This window comes from Cervus elaphus, chromosome 30 (genome assembly GCF_910594005.1).
Source record: "Cervus elaphus chromosome 30, mCerEla1.1, whole genome shotgun sequence".
Taxonomy (NCBI): domain Eukaryota; kingdom Metazoa; phylum Chordata; class Mammalia; order Artiodactyla; family Cervidae; genus Cervus; species Cervus elaphus.
The window spans coordinates 51202541-51213741 of record NC_057844.1 but is presented as its reverse complement, the minus strand read 5'-3'; the positions used below and the strand labels follow the sequence as shown (position 1 = coordinate 51213741).

The following is an 11201-nucleotide window of genomic DNA, read 5'->3' as shown; positions in this document are numbered from 1 at the left end:
AGGGAAAAGTATGTGTGAGGTTTGAGAATGCTGCTCTTTCTATAAGTCCCAAATATTTAAAGTGTTGAGTTATTTTCACCTTTTGACTATTCTCCTTTAGCTATAAATGATGACACTTTGTGGGTATTCTGACCTAATATGGAGCCAGAATTAATGAGGGAGGATATACTTATTCTAAAGCTGTAACATAACTCAAACTGCAACTAAATGGTTTTTCATAGACAAAATTTTATACATTTACAACTTGACAGAAAAACAGAAATCACATGTAAGTTACATAGTAGCTCAAATGACAGCAAAATTTAATTGGGAAATTCCTGCCTGGCTTGTGTTTTGGTTTCCCAATGATCATTTATTTTAAAAGCTTGTTCCTGAATCATCTCTACTTCAAAGCCTTCATCTTCTAAGTATGGTTGGCAGGTTTGATAAGTTCTTCAGCAGTACTCACATGAATGTTGTACACTGTTGCAGTCATCTCAGTCTATGTCACTTTCATAGCATTTCTTCACTTGGTATTCTTAGGAACAGAGAAAACTGTGAATGCTTTTTTTGTGTGTGTTGTTCAGTCGTGTCTGACTCTTTGAGACCCCATGGACTGTAATGCAGCCTGCCAGGCTTCCCTGTCCATGGAATTCTCCAGGCAAGAATACTGGAATGGGTTGCTATTTCCTTCTCCAGGGCATCTTCCCCAACCCAGGGGCTGAACCTGGGTCTCCTGCATTGCTGGCAGATCCTTTACCACCTGAGCCACCAGGGAAGCATATGACTGTTAGAATCTTGCATTCAGGTCCCAGGTATGGATGTGCTCATTTGTCTTTGCAGCAAAGTCCTGTGACTTACAGTTACCACAAACCTAGCACAGGAATTCTGCTTGTTACCCCAGTGCAGTTCTGGAGTCCAAAACAGTTTCCCAGAACAGTTGTCCTGAGATTGTAGGAGCTGACACTGCCTGCTTTTAGCCACTAGATGGTGATAGTGCAGAATCCAAGTTTTCTTATACTGTGAAGACATCCAGCAGGTTAGAAGCAAAAGTACTGAGGAACCTTTTACGCTATTCACATGAGTCGGCTGAAGGGAGGCAGTGAGCGCAGTTCTCTGTGTGCACGTGGGTAAGACGCCCTCTCTGCAGCAGGCATCAGCATGATGGTGCTACTTGTGCTAAAGGCCTGGGTTTTTGTTTTCAGACTGTGTTTCAGAGCTAGTTTTGAAGTTGACTTATGAATTTCTAGGCAAGTGAAAGAAAAGCAAAGTACAAGCCCCAGTTTTTTTTTTATTAAGATTCAACAGAAACAAAATTAGTCCAACAAGTTGCTTTCAGAGTACCTCCTCGCAGACCAGTAACATACGGGGCTAGGCACATTTGGTCCAGGCATTGGTCTGAGGACCACACTTTGAGTAGCGCTGAAAAACCTTGCTCGACAGTGCATCCCATCCGGTCAGCAGAACCTGATTCAAAATGAGGCTCCGTTACCACCAGCTGGGTAGCTGTGGAAAGGTCCGTTTCCTCATTTGAATCATGTAAACAGTACCTATGCTTAGGCTTTTTATAAAAACTCAATGTGCTAACCTCTTAGGAAGTACTCAAATGTGGGCAGAAACAGAATAGGATTGGTATATTTAAATATTAAATCCAGACTGTTTCCTCTGATCTCTGCATCATTTTACTGACTAGTATTTTTTCCCATGAATAGAAATAAGGTGTTCAGTTGATCATCAGACACTTGAAGGACCTTGACACCTTGTTTGAGGGCCCTAAGAGAAGCACAGCTACCTGGTGATCCCTGACAAAAACCTGCCCTCTCTCTGGGAAGTGTAACTCCTTCTACTGCTGCAGCTTTAGTGTGTGGCGGAAGGACTGTAAGGCAGTGAAGGAGTTAAGAGGGTGCCTGTTCACCCAGACATAACATGCAGTCAGGTGCTTCCACGACCTGTATGTTTGAAGAAGTGCAGAGCGTTAAGCTGCCAGTTCAAAGTCTGAGTGGTTATTACAAAATCAGGAGAGACTGGCATGTAAACCACATGAGACAAGATCAAGGATGGCAGTTTCTTTTTTGATTAGTCATTACAGTTAACCACTTATTGTGACCTCACTAGGCCAAACTACACATGGCTTCAGTCTTGACAATAGTCCTGACAGATGAATTGCTTTAGAGATGAGGAAACTGACGTTAGGAAATGTTAAGTTGCTTAAATCACAAATTGCTGGTTACTGGCTAGTTCTGAAATGTTAGCTGGAGATCTGTGCTCTTTACCACTGATTTTACTGCATCTGCACACAACCACTCCAGCTATGGTGTCCAAATTACGCTTTAAGGTTAAGTGAATACAACAAAATCAAACTGCAAGACCTGGTTCCTGAAGTTTAAAAGGCTATATAAAGTCCATTAAATGAGAAAGTGCGTAACCATCATACCTTGAAAAGTAGCTCCCACCCTGAGAATGTCACCAAGGGTATTTTAATTTAAGCCTTGGCACACCATATCCACAATGTAACATTGAGTCCAAAGATCCTATTCTCCATATGAATGAAGGCTTGGAGATTGAAATCCAGATCACCTTAGGGGTTCACTTTGGCCAATATGGTAAAAGTTTACAGCTTTCCAAAAAATTTCCTGAGGTACCATTATGCAAGCAATGCTGCCCATGAGTATGTTAGCTTTCTGCCCCAAGGAAGAAAGGCCTAAGAAATCCCACATTTGTAAAACCACTCCCTGAAAAACTGATGTGCTGGTAGAAAGAAAAGCAGTAGATTTAAGGTTTTATAAACCAGAGAGTGTTCTGTTTTTTCTGTTAGGTAAAGGGATTTCTTCATATGTTATTTTAATAAAAGGGGATTTCATAGGTAAAAACCAATATTCAAAATTATAAAACAAATAGAACTCCCTGTGTATAACTACTGCATCAAAAATTTGCAAGAGACTCAACAGAAATTCTTTAGTTGACAAATGTGGTTTGAAAGGGTAATAAAATCTTTTTATGGCTAAAGCAAGAGTCTTGTTTCCTGTTGGCCCAAAAACAGATGTTTCATTTCCCAGATAAGTAGGTTCTCCACTGTAAAGAAATATCCTTGTATAGTTGGTTTCTATCTTCTTGAAGTCTGCTCCAAGTTCAGCCAATTTCTCATAGGTCCTTAACACAAATTTGGAACAATCGTAGGATTCAAACCATTTCTCCGCCCCCTTTTCTGGGCTGGCTTGGACAGTCCATGTCTCATAATAAATCCCTGTTTCATTGTCCTGTTTTACCCACTTTGCCATTTTGTTAAACATGTCTCCTAGTTAAAAACAAACAAAACAAAAATTATGTGAACATAATTAAAGCTGATGATGTTAGTTTTAAGTAAAATGTTCTAACCAGACTTAGGCCATAAATACTTGAATAAACTACAGTTTCTGAATTTCCAAACCTGCATCTTACAACAGAAATCCATGCTCAGCCAATTTTTTTGTTTCATTTTTCAAGGCACAAGATACTTCTGAACTATAAACATTAGACATAACAGGTGTATAAAAAAATACAAATTCTATAACCATTTAAGCTACAGTCAAAAGCTAAATTACATACATGCTGAAGCCCTCGTTTTCTGCTCGGCTCAACAAATCTTGGATTCAGAAGCAAAAGAGTAAAAGGAAGCAAGGGAAAAATTGTGGAAAAGGAATGAGTGAATGGGGCCAAGATAGTGTACGAAGAACTTAGGAGGCTGAAACATGAAGCTTTTTTATGCAAAACAAAGTATGCATAAGATATGAATTTGCTGTCCAAGGAACTGCTCCTTGAGAAGGAAGCCCATACCCCATCCACCTTGAATATCTAGTATCTCCCCTTTCTGCCTGTACATGCGACTACTGGGAGTCTGCTTACAAACTTTCTACCCACCACACAGATTCTTCCAGTGAATCAACTAAACTGGAAATAGTTTTGACCAAATTCAAGGATTATGTAGACTCCAGGATGGCTAACACTCTCTCCTACCACCTTGTACCAGACCAGAGGGATCTCTCCAAATGTTATCAAGATACTAAACTCTGCATGGTTACAACCTCATCTGAGACTAAAACAGCATGACCCCAACATTTTACTTTGTCACTGTTTGTGACTCTTTCTTAGGTTACTCCAGCTTGAGTCCATAAAATCAATACTATTCAAGTCCTATAGGATAAATAGAGTGGCTTTTATCAACTTTATGGAATTAAACTTGTAGAATAATATAAATCCTCTTTTCTTAGAACTGAGGATACCATTCTTAATGTTCTCCAACTCTGAAAAGCCACTGCTTGTGATGAAGAGATAAGAATGCTTCAAAACAGTCTTTGGTAACATGAAAACAGGTCAACGAACAGGATTAATCACAAGGCAGATGGATAACAAAAGATTTAAGTGCTAGCATACTACAGACTCTTTTACAGAATAAACAATGATCACTTGTCCATATGGTCATACTGTGATGTCAGAAGGAAGATTTTGCAGATAATGAGGTAGGTGGATATGGAGAAAGGAGAGATGTGAGCTGGCCTGGAATGAAAGAAGGGGAGTCATTTATCATACTGAGCACTGTTAAAAGAGAGATGGACTTTTATATGATTGGGGTGGTTTGGGGCACATCAATTAGAAAATAGGAAAAAAAGAAAACAGCACAATACATAATTAGAGAGTCCCAGACTACATTTAAAAGACACCAATTCTGCAAACCAGAACCACAATGAGATGTTACCTCTCACCTGTCAGAATCATTAAAAAAGACATCAAACCTCCAACTAAAAAAAAAAAAAAAAAATACATCAAACAACAAGTGTTGGTGAGGATGTGGAGAAAAGGAAAGCCTCATGCACTGTAGATGGGAATCTAAATTGGTGCAGCCTCTATGGAAAACAGTATAGAGGTTCCTCAAAAAATTAAAAACCACCACCCTATGATCCAGTAATTCCACTCCTGGGTACTTACCCAAATGAAGAGAAAACACTAACTTGAAAAGATATAAGCACCCCTAAATTTACTGCAGCATTATTTACAATAATCAACATAAGGAAATAATACAAGTTTCCATCAAGGGATGAATGATTAAGGAAAATGTGGCATATACATACAATGGAATATGATTCAGCCATTAAAAAAAATGAAATCTTGCCATTTGTGACAACATGGATGGACCAAGAGGATACTATGTTTATTGAGACAGAGAAAGGCAAGTTACCATATGACTTCATATGGTATGTAGAATCCAAACAATAAACAAACAAAACAAAACAGAAACAGACCCATAGATTCAGAGAACAAACTAGTGGTCACCTCTGAAACAGATTTAAGTCTATTATTTTTTGTTTAGAAAGTCCAATTTAACTGTACGAAGTTTCTTATCATTTATTTTTATGATGAAAATAGAGAAGATAATCTATAGATATGATAAGGTGAAGATCTGCATGAATAATAGTTTGGGTCAAAGGTTAGTAGTTCAGGAAGTGTATTTTATAAATTGACCTCTAAAGAGCAGAACATTACCGAGAGGCCTCAATGAAAGTCATTTCTGTCACTGGGACACTGATTCAATCATCTAATCCTGCCATATTTTGGAAACTTACCTGATATGGTTGCTACTAGAACTAACGTCCCATTTTCCTTCCAGTGGCTATCATCAATCCCTTCAAAAAAGCAGGCAGCTCCTTGATTACACCAGAAAGGGGCGTTCATTTCAGGTCGGAGATGGGGAAACGTGCAGTTTCCAAGTTGGAAGAGTTCATACCATTCCATTGTGTAGTTCTTCTCCATTAAAGTACTCCTGAATCCAATGGCATCGTGCATAATTTTCTGTGTAAAGGTCATATATGTATAAAAGCATTTGGGAAGTAACCACTGGTTCAGGAGCCAGAGAGGAGAAAATGCAATACCAGAAGTGCATACAGAGTAGAACAACTGTTTCCCTTCCCTATTGCTATTCTCACATCCACTTCATGGCTCCTAAACTCCCAGCCCTTATCCACTCTGGTTTTGGCCACTGTGGCTCATCTCAGGAAGGCTGCATGCTATGTGGCCGTGTTCAGAATCTCCTTACAGCTTAGAATGAGTAAGAGAAGTCTCCATGCCACAGGCTCAGGAACACTGTGCACCTCTCAGGTGACGAGAAGCTCAGATGGTGAGCTAACCCAGGAAAAGTGTGCACAACAGGGACTGAACAGGAAGTGGTTCCCACCTGCCCTGTCCCCTGCTCTGGGCCTCCTTCTTTCCTTCTTTCTAGGATCTGGGTACAGGAATTGGGTTTGGGTTCAGAATACCAAAAGGGATTAAAGTAACTGCACTGATTACTGTCAGCATCATAAAACCTGGTGTTTTCTGGATTGCTCATTTTACATTTGCAGAGGAACTTAGGCCACAGATGCGAAGAACTGACTCACTGGAAAAGACCCTGATGCTGGGAAAGATTGAAGGCAGGAGGAGAAGGGGACAACAGAGAATGAGATGGTTGGATGGCATCATCACCAAATGGATGGACATGAATTTGAGCAAGCTCCTGGAGTTGGTGATGAACAGGGAAGCCTAGCGTGCTGCAGCCCACAGGGTCAAAAAGTCGGACACGACTGAGTGAATGAACTATGAACTGAACTGAAGAGGAACACCAAGGAACATAATCTAAAACCAATCCTTTGAATAGTGATTATTCCCTCAAATCCACTTAATCAAATCACTTAATTAGCTAGTTACAAGGTCAAGATGCAGCCTTACCAAGTGTCCCAGAAGGTCTCCGTACTTAAATTCCCACACTGGGGCTTGTAATCGAAAGACTTCAATGACATCATCATCCTTCATCACAGGGATGGGGGAACCAGTGGGACAGAAAGTATATTTAGCTTGACAATAAGGATCTGGTTCCGGACGGAAGGAGAAGCGTCTAATGAAGAAAAAAAAAAAAAATCATCAACTTAAATTCCAAGAGGAATTTGGTTCTCACACATCTTAGAATCTAGATCTTAATTTCGCTGTAACATTTTTAGAAAAAATATCCAAAATTCTGCCCATAGTGTATAAATATACTTTTGTTATCCTATGAACAAACTCCAATGAGTCTTTAATAGCAAATGATACATTAAAAGCACTGATAATTGCCTGCTTCCCAGTTCCCTGCTTCCATTGTGAGAATTCTGAAGACAGGGACCATATCTGAAATGTTTATAGCTCTACATCTTATTTAGTAGACAGACATTTCTTGAGTAAAAGAGTAGTTTTCAATGATATTTAACTTCCCAAACATTCCATATGTTAACATTATTCAAAGATTATCATTATTAAATAGAACATATTTTCTATTAAGAATCTGCTACTAGGAATATATTATGGTAGGAAGGAGGGAAACAAATGCAAGAAATGCAGGTTCGATCCTTGGGTCAGGAAGACCCTCTGGAGGAGGAAATGGCAACCTGCTCTGATAGTCTTGCCTGGGAAATCTCATGTACAGAGGAGCCTGGTGGGCTACAGTCCATGGGGTTGCAAAGAGTTGGACACAACTGAACGCACACAGTCAGTGGGGGGGAATTCCTTCAATATTTATTGCGGATATACTGTTACGCTAGGAAGGAGGGAAACAAAACATAAAATGCTATTCCTCTACTCAAGGGGAGGTAGCAGCTGGCAAGACATTAAACAAGTGATGAAGGGCAGCAGGGTATGTGCTACTGGGTGTGTGATCAGTTGCATCCGACCCTGTGACCCCATGGACTGTAGCCTGCCAGGCTCCTCTGTCCATGGGATTCTCCAGGCAAGAATACTGGAGTAGGCTGCCATGCCCTCCTCCAGGGGAATCTTCCTGACCCAGGGATCAAACCCATGTCTCCTGTGGCTCCTGAGCGGCAGGCGGATTCTTTACGGCTGAGCCGCTGATTAGTTATGACTGGAATTCAAGATTCGAGGCAGGAGAAGTGAGTGCATGAGGAGGCAGGGACTGTCCTTCTGAGCTAATGCAGGTACACCTCGGAGATGGTGTGGGTTCGCTTCCAGACCACCATAGTACATTAAATAATGCTATGTCACTGGAATTTTTTAGTTTCCCAGCCCAGTGCATATAAAAATCATGTTTACATTATACTGTGGTCTATTAAGCATGTAACAGTTTTATGTCTACAAAAAACAACATACATACCTTAATTAAAAAATACATTATTGCTAAAAAAAAGAAATCTGACAACACAATGTTGTCACAAATCTTCAGTTTGTAGAAAACACAGTATCTGAGAAGTGTAATTCAACTAGGTATGCCTGGACACTGAACACCCCCCCTGCAGAGCCACACAACTGGGGAGGGCTGAGCCCAGGTAGGGGCTTAAAGGATCTGAAGTAGCAGGTGTGATAAAACTGAATTTGCTCCAAAATAAACCTCATTTTATGAATTAGAAGAGGGTGGGGAGGGAAGACAAATTAATGCTGAGGTTAGTGAGGAAGTCAGGGCAGTAATGCATCAAGAAGGGGCCCGAGAAGGCCATGGCAGTAGCAGCGGGAGTGAGATCAGTGAATTGAGATCAGCAGGTGCTCACTACACACCTTTCGTATCTAGCACCAGAGAGAGAGAGGAAAGGGAGAAACAAGCTGCTATCTGCCCTTTATGGGCTTCCCCGATAGCCCAGTTGGTAAAGAATCCGCCTGCAATGCAGGAGACCCTGGTTTGAATCCTGTGTCAGGATGATCCACTGGAGAAGGGATAGGCTACCCACTCCAGTATTCTTGGGCTTCCGTTGTGGCTCAGCTGGTAAAGAATCCACCTGCAATGCGGGAGACCTAGGTTCAATCCCTGGGTTGGGAAGATCCCCTGGAGAAGGGAACAGCTACCCACTCCAGTATTCTTGCTTGAGAATTCCATGGACTGTATAGTCCATGGGGTCGCAAAGAGTCAGACACGACTGAGCTACTTTCACTTCACTTCATCTGTCCTTTAAGAATCCTAGATCTATGAGGCCCTAGCCAGACCTACTGTGTTTTGTTTTTTAAGATTTTTTTTTTTTGATGTGGATCATTTATTTTTTTAAGTGTATTGAATTTGTTACAATATTGCTTCAGTTTTATGTTTTGTTTGCTGGCTGTGAGGCATGCGGGATCTTAGCTCCCTGACCAGGGATCGAACCCGCACCCCTGCCTCGGAAGGTGAAGTCTTAGCCACTGGACTGCCAGGGAAGTCCCCAGATCTATTACTTCACAATCCTAACACATCAACAAAAATGTCTAATTTAAAAAGCTTAAATCTTGATTTAGACAAAAATATTAACTCACCTAAAATTTTATCTGTTTTATAGGTGCTTACCTGATTTAAAAATGAATAGTTAACCATACATAGGTTTCAAAACCTGCCTACAGCAAAATCAAATTTAGGTCAATGGTAATTTCAAAAGTATAATTTAAGTGTGAACATAATAAAGTTAAAATTTTATTAAGAGGGTTAGATGAAGGCATGTGCTTAACATTTCAAACTCTTAAAGCAATGTAAATCAAGTAGTTTTGGACTTCAATCTCTTCTTTGTTTTACTGAATATTAAATTTTTACTTTTTTGGGAACATTTTGTTGTTAATAATATTCTCAAGAAAACCAGCTTCAAACTTCTCTCTTCATGTATATCAAGCAAAACAAGAAGGCCCAGGAAGCCATTCAGCGAGCAGAATACACTAATATTGTATCCAGTCTGAAATGCTGGTTGGCCTTTACTAGATGTAACCACCACAGTAAAACCTGAAGTAACTACTATTCCTACTGACTCAGGATATGTGGGCACAGAGATACTGAGCGACTTTCCCAAGATCACACAGCTAGTGATGATGGGGCCTGACTCGATCTGCTGCGGTCAGAGCCTAGAACTCGCTCGCGACCAGGAGGTTATCCTGCCTGCCAACTCGCTATTTTGTCATCCGAAAGAGGTGTGCATTTTCGAAAGCTGCTGGTTTTTCCCCTGCCTGATGTTGACACTTTATCTTCCTTTTCTCTGCTTAGCCACCTCTGATAATTAGGCTACGTAAATATTGTTCTAGTTCAAAGGCTCAAACACGCTTTCTTCATCTCCGCATCCACAGCATAAGACAAGCGTTCTACCTTTTGGCTGAAGACTGTGGACAGATGAGGCCACTCACCCAGGAGGCGGGGGGACGGGACGTGGCGAGGGGATTCCCTAGACACCCAACTTTTGAGTGCTAAAAACGGAAGTCCCAAGAGAGCTAGGTTAACTGATAACTGGGCGTGCAAATGTTACGCACTCAAGATAACTAATGATTGGACCTGACACGGTAGAAAATACATTATTAAGTCTCAAACTATTCAAATTGTCAGCGATTTGTATCCGAAAATGACGCGACGAAATAACATTAGTCCCTCCCCCCCCCCCCCACGATTCGGGACAGTCACTTTGGAACTGGCTCAAGGGTCCCGGGAGGAAGAAAGACCCCAGGGCATCGTGCAACAAACAGCCGCGCCCCCGGAGCTCTCCACTACGCTCCTCGCTGCGCCTTCAGGTCTCCGGGAGCCTCCCCCACACGATCTCGCGACCAGGGCACAACTTCCCAGCCCAGCCGCACACGCACTTTGGACGGAGAACCTCGGCCGCGCGCGCGCCCGCCCAGCCCCACTGAGCCCGCGCACTCACTTGTAGGGCACCGGCCACTGGCGCCGGGAGGCGTCGCCCGCCACCGCCGCCGTCGCCGCCGCCAGCCAGAGCAGCGCGGGGGCCCAGCGCCAAGGCGCGCGCTCCGGGCCCGCACCTGCGCCCGCGCCCCGCCGTCCCCAGGCCCCCGGACCGGCGCTCCCCGCCTGCGCCATGTGACGGCTGCCGCTGCGGGCGGCGCCTCCCCAGCCCCGAAACCTAGGAGAGCCGGCGAGCGGAGCATGCGCAGAACCCGAGACCCGGGCGGCAGTCCACCCGCGGCCCCGCCCCCTGCCCGGCGCGCCGGGGCTGAGGGCTCGGTCCACTTGGCTCCCGCCGCCTCCTCGAGCGCCGGGGAACAAAGCGCAGGGTGTCGGAGCCGCCGAGGCTCTGCTCCTGCCTGGCGCCCTGCGCGGGGGCGGCTTCCGGACTTGAGCGACCCGGAAGGCACTCCGGTCCAGCTCCCCCGAGCAGGCCAAACAGGAACCCTTTTTCTCTGACTGACTCGTAATGCCGAGTTCTGCTGGCCTCACGGCTGCGCTCCTTTGGAGCGTCTGCTCCCAGCAACCACCACGAAAAGCAAAAGCACAGAAAAGCCAG

The 11201-nt window shown here is 43.1% G+C and overlaps 1 protein-coding gene across 3 annotated transcripts; it reads right to left on the bottom strand.

Annotated features, from left to right (window-relative positions):
* Window positions 1-208: 208 nt before the first annotated feature.
* CLN5 (CLN5 intracellular trafficking protein) lies at window positions 209-11191 on the bottom strand. Of its 3 annotated transcripts, none has more exons than XM_043891681.1 (4): window positions 10605-11191; window positions 6715-6880; window positions 5577-5802; window positions 209-1446 (listed from the first exon to the last, which is right to left on the bottom strand). In XM_043891681.1, the coding sequence occupies exons 1-4, from the start codon at window positions 10775-10777 to the stop codon at window positions 1274-1276; spliced, it is 738 nt and encodes a 245-aa protein (XP_043747616.1). In that variant the 5' UTR covers window positions 10778-11191; the 3' UTR covers window positions 209-1273. The 3 variants fall into 3 exon arrangements, with proteins under 3 accessions (XP_043747616.1, XP_043747615.1, XP_043747617.1); XM_043891680.1 differs by having other exon boundaries at window positions 1251-3274; window positions 10605-10915; XM_043891682.1 differs by lacking the exon at window positions 209-1446 and adding an exon at window positions 3281-4512.
* Window positions 11192-11201: the final 10 nt, after the last annotated feature.

What these genes read in the sequence shown, in the direction of transcription:
- CLN5 (XM_043891680.1), bottom strand. Translation starts at nt 10,777, where the DNA reads ATGGCGCAGGCGGGGAGCGCCGGTCCGGGGGCCTGGGGACGGCGGGGC. An exon ending in CAGTGGCCGGTGCCCTACAA is followed by an intron (nt 6,881 to 10,604) that starts GTGAGTGCGCGG and finishes TTTCTTCATTAG; the next exon opens with ACGCTTCTCCTTCCGTCCGG. An exon ending in TCTAGTAGCAACCATATCAG is followed by an intron (nt 3,275 to 5,576) that starts GTAAGTTTCCAA and finishes GTTTTTAACTAG; the next exon opens with GAGACATGTTTAACAAAATG.